An 18,098-nucleotide genomic window follows, 5' to 3' on the forward strand; every position below is an offset into this window, starting at 1 on the left:
ACGTGTGCCAAAATAAATCTGCTGAATTGGCATTTTTGAAAAATGTGTATGTTTCTTGATTCATCATCGTTGTGCGTCCTAAATAGTTAAAATAATAATAATAATAATTTCCCACTTACACAAAATAGTGTAAGTCATCAACCTCGCTCTGAGGCTAAAGTAGCAGGAAAACCAGGTCAGCCTGTGCACAAGTGTACCTGGCTGGATGAGACTCCATTTATAAGTTGGGCTCAATAACCTTTCAGGAAAAGAGTCAAAGATGCTACACAGACTTCTGATGCTGGAGGTAAAGTGTGGTCTATGGAACACACACCTTCGTACTGTCAGTGCCCGGGAGAACGAAAACACAAGATTCCTCACAGTTTTTTAAAAACACTCACAAGGTTGTTGAGTTTATTAACATCTTCAGTGAATTAAGAGTTAACACAGTACCTGGTCACTCTGTACTGGTAAAGGAAAGATTGAATTTCCAAGAATTGTTATTGAATGTTCCTGACGAGATGAGTGGAGAAATGGAACAGACGAACACGTCAACTTGTTGAAACATCAGCGTTTGTCGCTCTCTAGTGAATAAAAGAAGAATTACATTTATACAAAAGCCAGTGTATTTATATTCTTGATGTATTTTGTATATATCCTAAAAGTCTACCTCTCTCTTCTGACGCTTACTAATAATAACAATGAATTAAAATGTTTAATATATTCTTCAAACACATTTGCAAAGTGTTTCAAAAGGTAATAATTTTTATTTTTTTAATTTGGAAGATGTCAGTATATTTCTCAGTAAAATACACAATATTCAGAATGTTTTAAAGACACTCAAGAGAGTTGAAAAACGTACCTATTTTTGTCGTTTTCATCTCTGCTCACCTGGATGAGGCGACTTCCTGGTGGGCGGACCTCATAAAGGTGATTGGCTGACAGCTCGCTCACTCATTACTGACTGGCCAATGAAAAGCAACTCTTGAGGAACTTATAGTTTCGTCTGAACTCAACAAATGAAAGTGTTGTCAGATATAAAATATTGACTTCCGACAATAAATAAATAAGAATAAATAAACAAGTGGCAGACCTAATGGGTCACAAATAATCACAGTTCGTTAATATAAATATATTTTAAATTCAGCGAATAAAATCAAACGTCGCCCTAAGAAGGATTAAATAAAAAATACAATTATTACTACTACTAATAATAATACATATCAATAATAAACTTACTTTTTAAAAAAATGAGAGATTCACTTTTACTTTCCACGCCCCCTTCCAGGGAAAAGTTTCACTTTCATTTGCTGCGAAATCGAGGAAGCTCATTCTCTGGCCGAACAGTTGAAGCTCTGAAGACGAATGGAGAAATCAGGGTAATATTTCTTAAATTACTGACATTTTGTTTTTGTTGTGTTAATAATGTGGTGAAATAAATGTGTGTGGTTGGTTTTGTTTGACACAATGGGTATTGTTTAAGCGCTTTCTGACCCTGGTCTAGAAAAAGAAAAAGAGTGCTATAAAAATATAACTTACTAACAGTACGACACAGTGTAGCCTTATTTATCTTTGCAGACAATTTTGTTTAAACACTTTGAAAAAAAAATTGCCACTGGATTTCGTTTGAATTACATTTAATTTTTTAATTAAATAAGGATTTATGAATTTCACTTTGGGTTTGATCCGTATTTTGCAAGTTACATTTTAAAACATGTATGTTAGAAGTAACATATGGATTAAAGTTGGCAAGATAATTCCAGATCCGAACTATTAAAAAGTTTAAGTATTTTAACAGACGACTAAAAAGTTCTGTCTACCGCACGAGAGCAGCAAAAACAACGATAAGCGAACGTCCACAAATGACATACAATGCCAAAAAAAGAATGCTCAAAATATGAACTGTATGTATTTATTTTTATGTATTTAAGTTCTATTCTACCACTTAACCCGTGAAGAACATCAATATGAGCATAGTTTTGTAATTTTACAGAGTAAAGTACTGTCAAATTACAATCACTGTAACTTTATAATACCTTATCTGCAACACAATTAAAAACAAAAATGTTCCCATTTTAAAAATACCCCAATGTTCTTTCTGAACCAAATCGTTTTTCAAAATGTTGTATTTGAATTTAGTTTGTGTTCTATCTGTGTAGCACTTTAGGCTTTAGCTTTGTATAATGGGTGAACTATCCCTTAAAGTACAACTCTAAAGGGCACCAAAATAAAGAATTGTCCATCGTGTTGTTACTGTTTATTTTTTAAAATCTTAATTCTGGGGCTTTTTACAGAAATATTTCATGTCAAATTTGATAAATATTTAATAACCCCTTAACTACAACTCCGATTGGCATCAAATTCATTTTAATTTTTAAAAAACATAATGTAATATAATTTGTTTTACTCTTGTTAGTTTTTACAGAAACTATCCTTGAATTAAATTTTGAGGCAACATTTTAGTTCCATAGTTAGGTGAATTTTGGTCCCTGTTGTAGTTGTAGTTAATAAGTTAATTTTACATTCAAATATTAATGTCAGATGTTACAGAATGAGTTTGAGAAAGTTATCTTTGAAGTATAATGACATGGATTTTCCTTTATTAGTGAAAGAAACAAATCCCATTTCTGAGACACATTAACAAACAATATGGATAGATATTCAGAAATGTATAAAAATGTTTCTCTTTCTAATCTTTGTTGATTAACAAGTTTAATCAGCTATTTCATGCAATCCAGAACATTTGTTTGCAGGAATTAAAGGCATGATTTTTACACTATAACAAACAAAAATGATAGTCTAAGGTCTTCTCTACGAGAGGAGCTCGTCTGAAAATCATTTACAACAGTGTTTGATCCATGCCAAAACTTTTTAAAGTTCAACACGTTCAAACTCTTTAATCCAGTTTCCAGGAGGAAAGCCATATTTCTTTGTACATTAGACCCCTACTCTCCTTGTCAAGTTATAATCTTTGTGTTTGTTATTATACATTTGCAGTTTTTCAGGGGGCTTCTCATTTCCAACCGCGTCAGGAGAATCAACCGACAACAAAGTCCAGAACTTGTTGGCAGGTCCAGGTATCCACTCACTGTTTTCTCATTATAATTTAATGCTAAATCTATCTTATTGGTTATTCTATGTTCATATACATGTTGCCAATGGTTGAAAATGATTTCTATTATTGTTTAATTCATATTAATTTAGCCAAATGAGTTCCTAGGAATGACAGGAATCAAACAACACATGTTGCTGGATGGACAGAAGAGATGTAAACCTTTGATCTGGAAGACAGAGTCTGGCATGTTTCTTTTTTGTTGTTGTGAGGATATTTGTCAGGAAGAGTGTTTGGTGGTGTGCTAGCTTTAAGCTTCCCTAGCAAGTGAGCGCCATCTTTGCCTCTCTTTGGTCTCTCTGTGCAATTCTTCATGTTGCCATTAATGTGTCTTTCATGTTCTCTTTTATCTCCATGCTGAACTGAATGAGTCTGCCAAGTGTAGTTCAGCACTCAGGGTTTGTAATTTCCAAACTGACTTTTAAAACTGATCAGCTAAACCGTTCATTTTCATATTGTCTGGGGGCAGATTACAAAAATAATAATAAAAATGATCAGTTTCTCAGGTTAAAGTGCAAAGACTAAAGACACCAAAGGGACGAAAGAAAACACAAGGCAAGTTAATTTATCAATCACAACTCATGCATGTTTTTGAGTTCTTCACTTTAAGCTGTTAGGTATCAAGTATGTATCGAGCCACGATGGAACAATTACAAAAAAATAAAATCTAAAAAGAGCAACAAAAAAAAAGTAGGGCTTTACTCTTCCTCAGCAGGTTTGTTTATACAACGAGTCACTTGGAGGTGAAGACTTCTAGGATAAACAATGCTTGAACAATCACAGTAGAGTGGGCGTGCTTATGTTAAAAAATATTTAATCTGAAGGTCGGGTCTTCCGGCCAAATTGTTCTTTCAAGTTTTCCCTGGTGTCCAGCTGGGAGGGTCTGCCTGTCCCAATTTAATCTAATAATTCAAATGTTCCCAGGCAGAGGTCACACTGGTTGTGGGTGTTGTTTCCCGTTTTCCGCTTCCAACCTGGTGTGTTGGGATGTTTAGTCTACCGATGTTTTGACTCTAATCCTGATTTGAGCTGGTCTCAATCCAGCAATCAGTATGCATGTTGTCGATTGTGTGTGTGTGTGTGTTTAAGTTGAATTAAAACTTAGACAAAGCATGACTTTTCCTTTCTAGTCCCCATCTCAACAAACACACTCAAGTAAGATCAACGCCATCTACTGGTTTACTGAAGAACTACAGTTATGAACATTAAATATGTAACTCAAAAAACAGATGTTCATTCTGGTGAGAACAGAGTCACTATAATGACATTGCTTCGCCATCAACACTGGAGATTGTAACTGGTCATTTTATGCTTAACTTTCACGAACTTGTGCGTCAAATAAAGACATGGATGTCATGAGAACAAACATCACAATATACGAGAATCACAAGATTAAAAAAAAAGAATTACACTCATGTCAACTCCGTGGATTTGTGTAAGAAATTGGCAAACGATTGCAAATCTGTGTTAAATTTTAATATGTACTTCTGACAAAGGTGTTACCTTGTAGATTTCTATAATATTTTTAGTTTCTCAAAATGTGTATATATTTCTGATAGTTTTCTCTCACATAATATAAAATTGTTTTTGAAAATGTGTATATATTTCTGACAGTTTCCTCTCATATAATATAAAGTTAGTTTTTGAAAATATGTATATATTTTGGACATATTTATAAAACACGCCAACAGACAGTGCTTTATCTTGTCCTTTAGGAGATTCCATCCCACAATGGAGAGACGTAGTGTGGAGCGAAGAGTGAGTAAATCTGTTGTTTGAAACACAAACTGGGTTTTTAACAGATTTCTGTGACGTTGTCAGTAAACGAGAAGAACTGGTGAAGACCATCAGCTCCTACACCTCAGATCGAGGGAAGCTGAAAGCCCGAGTCCTCTTGCTGGGCCCGGTCGGATCCGGGAAGTCCAGTTTCATCAGCTCAGTCCAGTCCGCCCTCAATGGAAGAGTGACTAACCGTGCCATGGTGGGCACCTCAGCAACCAGCAGCTTCACCAAGAAGGTGAGTCACGACCAAGTCCTAAACAGATGAAGCAGTTTGATTTTCACACCTGCACTAACATGACTTCACCATCCACCAGCTTCAGTCCTTCAACATCAGGGCGCCCCCTGGTGACGACCCCACAGGCCTGGTGCTGTGTGACATGATGGGAATGGAGAGTGACATCAACAGGCTTTCTCTCCATGACATCCTGTCTGTCATTCAAGGTCACGTTCCAGATGGACACAAGGTTTGTGCGGAAGAACAGACGAGCATTTTGAGACGAGGATCGTAGCAACAGGGGTGGAGGGTACTGAGGGTTGAGGGTTGCCAGATTGAGTCCCAACTCAACATAAAACCTGCACAACAGAACTAAAAAACTGAAAGAAAAGCTCAGTTTTGCAAAAGATTGAACTACAAGACATGATGAAACATTTCTTCTTTTAACTCAACATGTTTAAAACATGCATGATTGGACTGAAACATAAACCAACCTGGCAACATCACTTCAAATATGAAGTCACTTTGCCTGGTACTGGAGCTGCTGCCGGATAAGCAGGTTGATGTAAACAACAACGTTTAAAAAAAATACATGGCTCGTTGTTTTTGACGATGATAATATTCTTATGTTGATAATAATCGTAATATACCAAGATTCTCGTTTTCCTGGAGTTGGCAAATCTACAATTATGCTCAAGGAGTGTTAACCAGGGGTTGCCTGTGATTCACCAAGATTGCACCCAAACAGGTGCAAATTCTGGAGGCGACGATATTTTTTCTTCTTCATCTTAAATGTCATTTTGCAGTTCACAAACATCCCTGTCACGCCAGAGACCCCCAGCTACATCAAGAGGCCGAGCCTCCAAGACGTGGTTCACTGTGTGGCATTCGTGTTGGACGCATCACGGTTGGGGACTTACCCCAAAAGTCTTCGTGCCACTTTCGCTGAGCTGCGAGAACACATCACTGACCTCGGTGAGTAAAGCAGTGACATCTTTGGTGGACGACGATGATTCTTAAAAGTGATTGTTTGAGCTTTTTTTATTACTATGGGAAACCTTGACAACCGTGTTTTCCTTCAGATGTTCATCAGGTGGCGCTGCTGACCAACATTGAAAAACTCTGCAAGGAAACAGCCAAAGACACGTCCCAGGTCTACGGAAGTTCTTTCATCCGTAGCATGGTGGGTAACAAGCTGCTGAGTTTCATTCTCAGTGATCTCTCACACTTAAGTCCTTGTTTTTGTGGTTGAAACTGTTCCTTCCTGGGTGTTTCCGTAGATGGACCAGGCCGGAGACCTGCTGGGCATGTCCACCTCTTACATCGTCCCCGTGAAGAACTACTCCTCAGAGTTGTCCACCGACCTGAACACCGACATACTTCTGCTGAAGGCCGTGGACCACATCCTGCAGTACGTGGAGCTTTACTTCCTGGACAACGACGTGAGGCGCCCCGTGAGCAACAAAAAAGAAGACGAAGACACTAAGCCCACTTTTTTCAGATAGATTCATCCATCCATCTATGTCTGATAAGATATATTGTGATTTGGATTGACTACTATTGATGGATGGATTGACAAATAGATTTAAATATGAATAAACTGAATATGTCATGAAACTCATAACGTCGGTCTCATATGATGTCACAATACAATCTCAGTTTATTTTCGTGTCTAAACCAGAAGGATCTGTCTCGCCTGCAGTTAATACAAAACTCTGCAGCGAGAATTCTGACCGCTCTAGTAGAAGAACTGACATTTCTCCAATCCTTAAAACTTTTCACTGGCTGCCAGTTTCTTTCAGGATCAATTTTAAAATTATGGTTCTTACTTTCAGATCTATTCGTGGTCAGACTCCTCCTTGCATTAGTGATCTGATCCAGACTTACACCCCAGCTCGGGCTCTTAGGCCTGTGGATCAGAATCTGTTGATGGTTCCTGAACACTCTTCCGGACCACAGGAGAGAAATCCTTCCTGGCTGTTGCTCCTAAGCTTTGGAACGATTTTCCTCTCTCTCTATGTTTATTGGAGTCTACCGACTATTTCAAGAAACATCTTAAGGCTTTTCCCTGATTTTCTGGGGCTCCTGTGTTTGTCTTATGGGTCTCGGCCTTTTAAATTATATATTTTAACTGTGTATTGTTTTTGATTGTTAAATCACTATGTGACCCTGGTCTATACAGGTGCTTTACAAATAAATATTACTTACTTACTTTCTCTATATGGAGTTTTTCATTTCCGCAAGCAGAGGCTATTTTGTACTGAAACATCTTCTCATTTAAGCTAGGGCACATCTTCAGTGATGTATCCTGAGATCATTGGCGTTTCGGTCACCACGAACATCAGACACCTTTCCTCAGGCGACCCAGCTGAGGTTGATCACGTATCCGCCCTCTTTATCCAAAGCCACCTAGAGCAGTGGTTTTTAACCTTGTTGGAGGTACCGAACCCCACCAGTTTCATACGCCCATTCACCGAACCCCTCTTTAGTGAAAAATAAAATATGATTTTTTTTAAATTCAAGACATAGATATGTATATGTTATGTTTCTGTGTTCCCCATCTTGATGCAGCTTCAAGAAGTGTTCCTTTAGTTTTGCTGGTGCGAGACTAGAGTTGCTCAACTCGGCGTTGCAAATCATGCAGATAGTACTCTCACTCCCATCACATTCGGTGATACATGTGAATCCATGTTGTACATATTCGTCCAACCACTTTATTCTTTTTCCCAACATATTTAGTATGGATTCAAATATTAACAAAGAAATCACACCATGTACTACCACGACAGTTGCACGTTGACTACTGAGTGCATTAAATTCACCGCAGCACGGATTGGCCAAACAGTGTATCATGATCATCTGCAGCCAGTGATGGTGAAGCGCGTTGTGTCATCACACATTCATACGATAATTCGGGTGTGTCCGGACATCCGCCGCGGTGGCTCTGCCGAACCCCTGTGACCGACTCACCGAACCCAGGTTAAGAACCACTGACCTAGAGGCTTTCTCTGTCGCCTCTCCGCTGTTATAGATGGCTTTCCTCCTCTTTTCCCCTGTAATGCCAAGTGCAGTGTACGCTCTGCAGAGAGACTGCCCTGCAAAGCCCCTGCAACCAACCTCCACAGGCATGCACCCTGCCTTGCAGCCCAGGCTGTGGCAGATGCTCACTAGGCTGTCGTATTTCTCCCTCTTGCGCTCAAAAGCTTCTTCCATGCGCTCTTCGCACGGCACAGTGTGCTCCAGCATGACAATGTTCTTTGTTGCCTCTGACACCAGGACAATGTCAGGCCTGAGGGTGGTCTTAGCAACATGCTGGGGGAACTTGAGCTGGCTGCCCAGGTCCACTAACATCTACCAGTCCTGTGCAGTGTTAAGGAGCCCTGTTGTTGCCCTTGCTGTTGTTTTCAGCTTCTCCCCAGCTCTGATGAAGTTGATGTTGTTGTTCCTGGGTCATGCCTTCATGCATGTGGTGATGGCGCTGGTGATGGCGATGCTCTCTGCGATGGTCTTGAGCAACTGATCATGTCGCCATCCGTATCAGCCATAACCCAGAGCTTTTGTGCAGCAGCTCAGTATGTGCTCAAGAGTCCCCTTCTTTTGGCAGAGTGGGCATGCTGGCATGTCGGCCAAGCCCCAGCAGTGCAGGTTGGATAGGACGGGAAGGACATTGTAGACAGCCTGGACCAGGAATTTGATGCGGTGAGGCTCTAACCTGCGAGGTCTGTCCATGTGATTCTTCTCTCCATAGCCTGCTCCCATCTGGTCCATGCACCTTGCTGTCTCATTTCTACTGCTCTGGGCCGCCACTCTGTACTGGTTAAGGAAAGATTGAATTTCCAAGAATTGTTATTGAATGTTCCTGACGTGCTGAGTGGAGAAATGGAACAGACGAACACGTCAACTTGTTGAAACATCAGCGTTTGTCGCTCTCTAGTGAATAAAAGAAGAATTACATTTAAACAAAAGCTAGTATATTTTTATTCTTGATGTATTTTGCATATATCATAAAAGTCTACCTGTCTCTTCTACGCTTACTTATAATAACAATGAATTAAAATGTTTAATATTTTCTGTGTGTTTTAAAATAATTTTAATTTATTAATAGTGCATTTCTTGTTTTCAAATTGGAAGATGTCAAATAACGAATATGAATAACTGTCAATAAAAAAAAAGACACTCAAGAGGTTTGAAAAACGTACCTATTGTTGTCATCTCTGCTCACCTGGATGAGGCGACTTCCTGGTGGGCGGACCTCATAAAGGTGATTGGCTGACAGCTCGCTCACTCATTACTGACTGGCCAATGAAAAGCAACTCTTGAGGAACTTAGTTTCGTCTGAACTCAACAAATGAAAGTGTTGTTAGATATAAAATATTGATTTCCGACAATAAATAAGAATAAATAAAGTGGCAGACCTAATAGGTCACAAATAATCACAGTTCGTTAATATAAATATATATTTAATTCAGCGAATAAAATCAAACGTCGCCCTAAGAAGTATTCCATGAATAATAATATTAATAATAATAATAATACATATCAATAATAAACTTACTTAAAAAAAAGAAGATAGATTCACTTTTACTTTCCACGCCCCCTTCAAGAGAAAAGTTTCACTTTCATTTGCTGCGAAATCGAGGAAGATCATTCTCTGGCTGAACAGTTGAAGCTCTGAAGACAAATGGAGAAACCAAGGTAATATTTCTTAAATTACTGACATTTTGTTTTTGTTGTGTTAATATGATGGTGAAATGTGTGTGGTTGGTTTTGTTTGACACAATACGACATAAAGTAGCCTTATTTATCTTTGCGGACAATTTTGTTTGGACACTGAAAAAATGTAAATCACCACTGGATTTATTTCAATTACATTTATTTTTTTAATTAAGTATTTATTCCTGAAATAATAATACATACTTATACTTACAAGTAATATATGGATTAAAGTTTGCAGGATAATTCCAGATACAGAAGTATTTTAACAGACGACTAAAAAGATCTGTCTACCGCACGAGAACAACAAAAACAACGATAAGGGAACATCCACAAATTACTTACAATGCCAAAAGAAATAAAAATAAAGAATTGTCTATCGTGTTGTTACTTCACTGTTTATTTTTTCGAACTTAATTCTGAGGCGTTTTACAGAAATATTTCATGTCAAATTTGATAAATATTTAATAACCCCTTAACTACAACTCGGATTAGCACCAAATTAATTTTACTATATAATAAAACCTCTTTATAATGTTAGTACTCCTGTTAGCTTTTACAGATATTACTACACTAAACACTTTCTTAAACATCCTTGAATTACAGTTTGAGGCAACATTTTAGTTCCATAGTTAGGTGAATTTGGGTCCCTGTTGGAGTTGAGAAGTTCATTTTACATTCAAATATTAATGTCAGATGTTTCAGAATGAGTTTGAGAAAGTTGACATTGAAGTATAATGACATGCAATTTTATTTATTAGTGAAAGACATAAATCCCACTTCTGAGACACATTAACAAACAATATAGATAGATATTCGGAAATTTAGTTTAATCAGCTATTTCATGCAATCCAGAACACTTTTTGCAGGAATTAAAGGCATGATTTTTACACTATAACAAACAAAAATGATCATCTAAGGTCTTCTCTATGAGAGTAGCAGTGATTTTTTTTTTAAGCCTGCCAAGATAACCATCATTCAGGCAGGACGTCATAAAATATGAAGTGGATCTGGTAGACGGAATCACCTGCATGTCAACCACTTATATTGAAGTGAAGGTGAACAGGTTGAAATAAATTTCAGAGAGAGCAGGTTTACCTCATGTAAGTTAGTAATTCATATTTCTAGAGCCATTTTCCAGACCATGGTCACAAAGCGCTTAAACAATCAAAACAATACCCACTAAAATATATACTATAAGTTCAAGACAACACCGAGACCAACACAGGAGAAAAGTCCAGGAAAAGCCTGCATGAATAAAAATGTCTTGGGATGTTTCTTGGAGGAGTCAGTAGGTCATCAAAAGCAGAGTGAGAGGAAGATCGTTCCAAAGCTTAGGAGCAACAGTCTGGAAGGATTTCTCTCCTCTGGTCCGGAAGAGTGTTCAGGAACCATCAACAGATACTGATCCACAGACCCCAGAGCCCGAGCTGGGGTGTAAGGCTGGATCAAATCACTGATGTAAGGAGAAGCTTGACCATGAATAGATCTGAAAGTAAGAACCAGAATTTTATTTATTGATCCTGAAAGAAACTGGCAGCCATTAAAGAGATTTAAGGATCAGAGAAATGTGAGTTCTTCTACTAGAGCGGCTTGGAATTCTCGCTGCAGAGTTTTGTATCAACTGCAGGCGAGACAGCTTCTTATTGTTAAGACATGAAAACAAACTGTTGCAATAGTCTAGACGAGAAGACACAAAGGCATGGATTATAAATTCCAGATCATGTTGAGACAACATTTTTCTAAGTTTAGAGATTTTTCTCAGTTGAAGGAAACAGTTTCTGGTCAGTTTTCTGCAGTGTTGAACTAGAGACATGTCTTTGTCAAATACAACACCCAGGTTTCTCAGGCTCAGTTTGACACCTAAGTCACAGTATTGACTCAACCCTGGAATCTTATCATCAGGAGCAATAACCAAAGTTTCCGTTTAGTTCACAATTAGCTGCAAAGTGTTTTCACTCAGCCATTGATTAGACTAAGCTGTTCAGCCTCTGGTGCTCAGTTGGATCAAAAGAGCACAATAGCTGGATGTCATCAGCAAAGATGTGATAAGAAACATCAGGAAATCTCTGAATGATTTAACCGAGGTGAATCAAGTACAGCAAAAACAATAAAGGGCCCAGAACAGAACCTTGAGGGACTCCACACAACAGATCTGCTGATTCAGACCTCATTTGATTGGCAGATAAACTAAAACAGTGGCTAGAAAGGTATGACGAGAACCACTGTAAACAGACCCAGACAGTCCCACTTCATTCCTCAGTCTTCTCAGCAGGATCTGGTGATCAACTGTGTCAAAGGCTGAGGACAGATCCAATAGAACCAGAACAGTGGATTTACCCGAGTCAGCCGACATCATGATGTCACTGGACACTTTCGGTAAGGCTGTCTCCGTAGAGTAATGCTTGCGGAAGCCAGACTGAAACCTCTCATGAATGTCGCTCTGATCCAAGAACAAAGATAGCTGCTGAGAGACCACCTTCTCCAAGATCTTGGACAAGAATGGAAGCTTAGGGAAAAAACCCTGTGGAAAGGGAGAGGTTTACCATTTTGGTAACCCAGGGCGCAATTACATTAAACACTTTGATGAAGAGCCTACAAGGACGGACTTTGGATGAGCAAGAGGAGGGTTTCATCTTGTTCACCGGTGCTAAAATATCAGCCAGAGATACAGCACTGAAGGAATACCACGAGGAGGAGACAGGCTCAGCATCAGCAGGGGTTGCACATAAAGGGGGAGAGATTTGATGCGATGATGATGATCAATTTAATTTTGTCAATGAAAATCTCAACAATGCATTGATGTCAGATTTACAGAAGACAGGCGTTAAGGAGCAGGAGACATTGTAGAATTAATGTGTCAAATAACAAAACATTTCTAAAAGAGGCCTTGTAACATGATGAATATGTAAAAATAAAAAAATATTTCAATGTAATACATGCATGTGTGTGTTGTGGCGGTGAGACACAAATTCTAATGAAGCTCAGAGACAATCAGACAATCTTCAGCATCATCATCATCATCACTACTCAGCGCTAATAAAAAAAAGAAAAGTAAATGATTTACAGTTTAATTCTTGTTAAACTCTATCTTAAGATGTTTCAAATAAGCCACTGATCATCTCTATAGATAAAGTAATAGTGTTAATAAACTCGTATGTTACATATAAACATTTACAACAGTGTTTTATCCATGTCAAAAATGTTTAAAGATGAACATATTTAAATTCTTAATCCAGTTTAAATTCATGTTTTCATTTGTTTCCCCCTTGTTTTTAGGAGGAAAGCCACATATTTATTTGTACCTTAGACCTCTGCTCTTCTTGTCAAGTTATAATCTTTGTGTTTTTTTTATTATACATCTAGGAGCTTTAACTTTGCATCCATGGAAATAGAATCCACCTACAACAAACTGCAGCATCTCTTGGGATGGGCAGGTATCCACTCACCGTTTTCTCATTATAACTTAATGCTAAATGTATCTTATTGCTTTTTCTATGTTTATGCACATGTTGCCAATAATACAACAACACATGTTGCTGGATGGACACAAGACATGTAAACCTTTAAACCGTTGTTGTGAGTCTGCCAAGTGTAGTTTATCGCTCAGGGTTTGTAATTTCCAAACTTACTTTAAAAACTGATCAGCTAAACCGTTCATTTTAATATTGTCTGGGGGGCAGATTACAAAAATAATTTAAAAAATGCTAAGTTTCTCAGGTTAAAGTGCCAAGACTAAATAGATAAAAGATAAAACAAGGCAAGTTAATTTATCAATCACAACGCATGAATGTTTTGGAATTCTTCGTTTCAAACTGTTAGGTATAAGGTATGTATCGAGCCACGATGGAACGATGAACAAAAAAAAGAATCACAGCGAACAAAAGGTTATGAGAGTGAAAAAAATTGGCTTTACTCCTCTTCCAGCCAGCTGATATCACGCCCAGCTTTGTTTATACAACCAGTCACTTGGAGGTGAAGACATAGGATAAACAATGCTTGATCAATCACAGTAGAGTGGGCGTGGTTATGATAAAAAAGATTTAATCTCCAGAAAAAAACAAAGTGTTTTCAGTGGGTGGGGCTTAAGTATATTTTCTAGTGTAAATATTTGAATAAAAATAAAGTTTTGTACAAATAGACACATACTGATGAGTACAATAAATAAATTAAAAAAAAAAAATGCTGTTGTAACTTGAGAGAGATTTATTGTAAATCATACACGTGACAGAAAAGTTGAAAGTTGCTTTGATTTGTACAGAGCCCCGGAGGTGACATGAATGTCATTTTATTTTATCTGGAGAAACTCCTATCCATGTAGCGGGGAGAAGGTCGATATTATGGACCGGGAGAGTCTAATCAGCATTTATTTTCATTTAGGATCAACTGATGAAGAGATCACACACATGTTTACACTCCATGACCATATAAAGTATTAAAGTCAAACACGACGTCTTCGCACAGACACCGGTCACTTCCTCCTGGGTCTTTCACTTCGTTTTGTGGAGAAAAAGGAACAATCCAGAGTATGTTCGGGTCGTTTATTTACCACTTTCAAGCAAAAGAAATAAAAGGTTCCTTCACGATCGACCGGGTGTCCTTCTTTCTGCGACTCAACAAATTGAAAGTCCAGGACAGAATAGCGTTGAGCAAAAGAAAGCTTGCACTATTTAAATCAAATTCCCCGCCCAGGAGGTTGGGTCTTCCGGCCAAACTGAGGTATAATAAAATATATACTTTTTTTTCCACGTTTGCAGACAGTGTTTTATCTCGTCCTATAGAAGATTCCATCCCACAATGGAGAGAAGTAGTATGGAGCGAAGAGTGAGTAAATCTGTTGTTTGAAACACAAACTGGGTTTTTAACAGATTTCTGTGATGTTGTCAGTAAACGAGAAGAACTGGTGAAGACTATCAGCTCCTACACCCCAGATCGAGGGAAGCTGAAAGCTCGGGTCCTCTTGCTCGGCCCGGTCGGATCCGGGAAGTCCAGTTTCATCAGCTCAGTCCAGTCCGCCCTCAATGGAAGAGTGACTAACCGTGCCATGGTGGGCACCTCAGCAACCAGCAGCTTCACCAAGAAGGTGAGTCACGACCAAGTCCTAAACAGATGAAGCAGTTTGATTTTCACACCTGCACTAACATGACTTCACCATCCACCAGCTTCAGTCCTTCAACATCAGTGCGCCCCCTGGTGACGACCCCACAGGCCTGGTGCTGTGTGACATGATGGGAATGGAGAGTGACATCAACAGGCTTTCTCTCCATGACATCCTGTCTGTCATTCAAGGTCACGTTCCAGATGGACACAAGGTTTGTGCGGAAGAACAGACGAGCATTTTGAGACGAGGATCGTAGCAACAGGGTTGAGGGTACTGAGGGTTGAGGGTTGCCAGATTGAGTCCCAACTCAACATAAAACCTGCACAACAGAACTAAAAAACTGAAAGAAAAGCTCAGTTTTGCAAAAGATTGAACTACAAGACATGATGAAACATTTCTTCTTTTAACTCAACATGTTTAAAACATGCATGATTGGACTGAAACATAAACCAACCTGGCAACATCACTTCAAATATGAAGTCACTTTGCCTGTTGCCAGCAGGTTGATGTAAACAACAACATTTAAAAAAAATACATGGGTGGGTTAACCAGGGATTGCCTGTGATTCACCAAGATTGCACCCAAACAGGTGCAAATTCTCGACGATATTTTTTCTTCTACAGCTTAAATGTCATTTTGCAGTTCACAAACATCCCCTTCACGCCAGAGACCCCCAGCTACATCAAGAAGCCGAGCCTCCAAGACGTGGTTCACTGTGTGGCATTCGTGTTGGACGCATCACGGTTGGGGACTTACCCCAAAAGTTTTCGTGCCACTTTTGCTGAGCTGCGAGAACACATCACTGACCTGGGTGAGTAAAGCAGTGACATCTTTGGTGTTCGACGATGATTCTTAAAAGTGATTGTTTTAACTTTTTTATTACTATTGGAAACCTTGACAACCGTGTTTTCCTTCAGATGTTCATCAGGTGGCGCTGCTGACCAACATTGACAAACTCTGCAAGGAAACAGCCAAAGACACGTCCCAGGTCTACGGAAGTTCTTTCATCCGTAGCATGGTGGGTAACAAGCTGCTGAGTTTCATTCTCTCTCACACCTGAGTCCTTGTAGTTGTGGTTGAAACTGTTCCTTCCTGGGTGTTTCCGTAGATGGACCAGGCCGGAGACCTGCTGGGCATGTCCACCTCTTACATCGTCCCCGTGAAGAACTACTCCTCAGAGTTGTCCACCGACCTGAACACCGACATACTTCTGCTGAACGCTGTGGACCACATCCTGCAGTACGTGGAGCTTTACTTCCTGGACAACAACGTGAGACGCCTCGTGAGCAACAAAAAAGAAGACGAAGACACCAAGCCCACTTTATTTAGATAGATTCATCCATCCATCCATGTCTGAAAGATTTGTCGTGATTTGGATTGACTACTATTGATGGATGCATTGACTACTAGATTGATGGATGGATTGATGAATAGATTATATGATGTCACAACACGATCTGGATCTTATAATCCATGCGTTTGTTGATTCTCGTTTAGACTATTTTAATAATTTATTTTCGTGTCTAAACCAGAAGGAGCTGTCTCGCCTGCAGTTAATTCAAAACTCTGCAGGAGAATTCTGACCAACTCTAGTAGAAGAACTCACATTTCTCGATCCTTAAAACTCTTCATTGGCTGCCAGTTTCTTTCAGGATCAATTTAAAAATTCTGGTTGAGCAGTCGAGTAGAGCGGGGATCTGTTAAAGAGAACAGCAGCGGTCATGTGGGTGATAGCTGTCACTCACGGTTCTCTGGTGTAAAAGGTGAATTAAAAAGAGGAAAAGAAAAGATCTGACCATTACTCGTTGAGGTCCAGGCAGACGGCAGTGCTGATGTGTCATCACAGTCTTCAATGAGAGGAACATTGATCAAACATCGATGATGTCCGATGGCGTCGGAGTTTCTGCGGGAGATCGAAACTGCTTGTCTCTGACTGACCTGAACGCCAGATCTCCTTCTCGATTTCTTGTGGAAATCACCCGGTACCTGAGAGATCATCCAATATTCCACAGAGTCTGTGTCGATGAGAAGAAGAGGGGGAAAGAGACTCACAGGACGTTGGTAACAGTTGCGAGTGAAGTCCTCCATCGACTCTCTGATGTTAAAGAGCATCGCGATCGTAGATCAACCAGTCTTCCAGATAGGTCAAGATCCTCACCCCACTTGCTCTCTTTGGTTCCAGTGCTGCCTCCACACACTTGGTGAAAGTCCTGGGTGCCAGAGAGTAGCCGAACAGGAGTCGAGTGTTGAAACACTTGATCTCCGAGGGCGAAACGCAAGTACTTCTGATGTCTGACTATCTGAAAGTACGTGTCAGTCAGGTTGATAGATGTCATCCAATCTCCTGGACTTAAACCTGTCAGCAGTTGTTTTATTGTCAACATCCGAAACGGGCGGGTGGGTATAAACTTGTTCAAATAGCTGAGGTCCAGCATGGGCCCTCATCCAAGCCCGGGGCATGTAAGCACACACCGGAACCCTGGCAAAAGGATGTACCGGGATTAAAACCCACTCATCATCACCCGCGCGTAAAGTTGCCATGGTGCGTCCGTTCCACCAAACGTGACTCCATCCATGGCGCCGGTATTTCTTGACAACGCTGTGGGGGAAGGAACAACCTCTGGTCAACATAGACATGTCAGGTATATTCTCAGTCCCCCCATCAGCTGTTAAACCCTGTCGGACCGGCGCATGTCAACACGAAAGTGAAGTAAACACAGTAATGATAGTTTTCCGGGCACCTGAAACAGTCAGCTGAACTGACACCTGCTGAGCCACATCACTTCCTTCGTCTGTGTCCAAGAGGTCCGGCTTTATCATAGGAGAGGACAAACTCACCACAGATGTTGATGTTTCAGCCGAGCAGAGTCCCGGAACCTCCTCCAGGAGAGCATATACAAGTTCATCATGAGCCTACGTGGTTCTCCTCTAACTCATCTGCAGTACACTTTAGAAGTGAGCCCGTCGAGTGCACTGCAGGAGGGCCATGTTGTCTGCAAGAGATACTTATCTGGATCGCTCTTGCAAACCCCATGACCAATCTCCATGCAGCGAGCCAATCTTCCTCCTCGTCGCGGTCTGTTCACAATCGGTGGACAACTCGGCTCAACTCATCAGGTCCCAACAACCTTTTTCTTCTCATCATGTTGGAACATAAGCTTGTTGAGTGCACCACACAGCAATGTTTGCGAGGGAGA

General features: G+C 39.9%; 2 protein-coding genes across 4 annotated transcripts; both read left to right on the plus strand.

The window, feature by feature from the left end:
* Window positions 1-1,285: 1,285 nt before the first annotated feature.
* LOC148086672 (interferon-induced protein 44-like) lies at window positions 1,286-7,298 on the plus strand. Of its 2 annotated transcripts, XM_087784860.1 has the most exons (9): window positions 1,286-1,358; window positions 2,977-3,056; window positions 3,590-3,646; window positions 4,807-4,849; window positions 4,913-5,108; window positions 5,188-5,337; window positions 5,894-6,062; window positions 6,170-6,270; window positions 6,368-7,298. In XM_087784860.1, the coding sequence occupies exons 1-9, from the start codon at window positions 1,345-1,347 to the stop codon at window positions 6,590-6,592; spliced, it is 1,035 nt and encodes a 344-aa protein (XP_087640986.1). In that variant the 5' UTR covers window positions 1,286-1,344; the 3' UTR covers window positions 6,593-7,298. The 2 variants fall into 2 exon arrangements, with proteins under 2 accessions (XP_087640986.1, XP_087640987.1); XM_087784861.1 differs by lacking the exon at window positions 3,590-3,646.
* Window positions 7,299-9,715: 2,417 nt separating this feature from the next.
* On the plus strand, window positions 9,716-16,354 carry LOC148086673 (interferon-induced protein 44-like). 2 transcript variants are annotated; one of them, XM_087784863.1, is made up of 8 exons: window positions 9,716-9,782; window positions 13,167-13,237; window positions 14,558-14,624; window positions 14,688-14,883; window positions 14,963-15,112; window positions 15,544-15,712; window positions 15,819-15,919; window positions 16,010-16,354. In XM_087784863.1, exons 1-8 carry the CDS (start codon window positions 9,769-9,771, stop codon window positions 16,232-16,234), a joined length of 993 nt encoding a protein of 330 aa, XP_087640989.1. In that variant the 5' UTR covers window positions 9,716-9,768; the 3' UTR covers window positions 16,235-16,354. The 2 variants fall into 2 exon arrangements, with proteins under 2 accessions (XP_087640989.1, XP_087640990.1); XM_087784864.1 differs by having other exon boundaries at window positions 14,582-14,624.
* The last annotated feature ends 1,744 nt before the right edge of the window (window positions 16,355-18,098 follow it).

The sequence above is a fragment of the Callionymus lyra genome, chromosome 2 (assembly GCF_982586985.1).
Source record: "Callionymus lyra chromosome 2, fCalLyr1.hap1.1, whole genome shotgun sequence".
Lineage (NCBI taxonomy): Eukaryota > Metazoa > Chordata > Actinopteri > Syngnathiformes > Callionymidae > Callionymus > Callionymus lyra.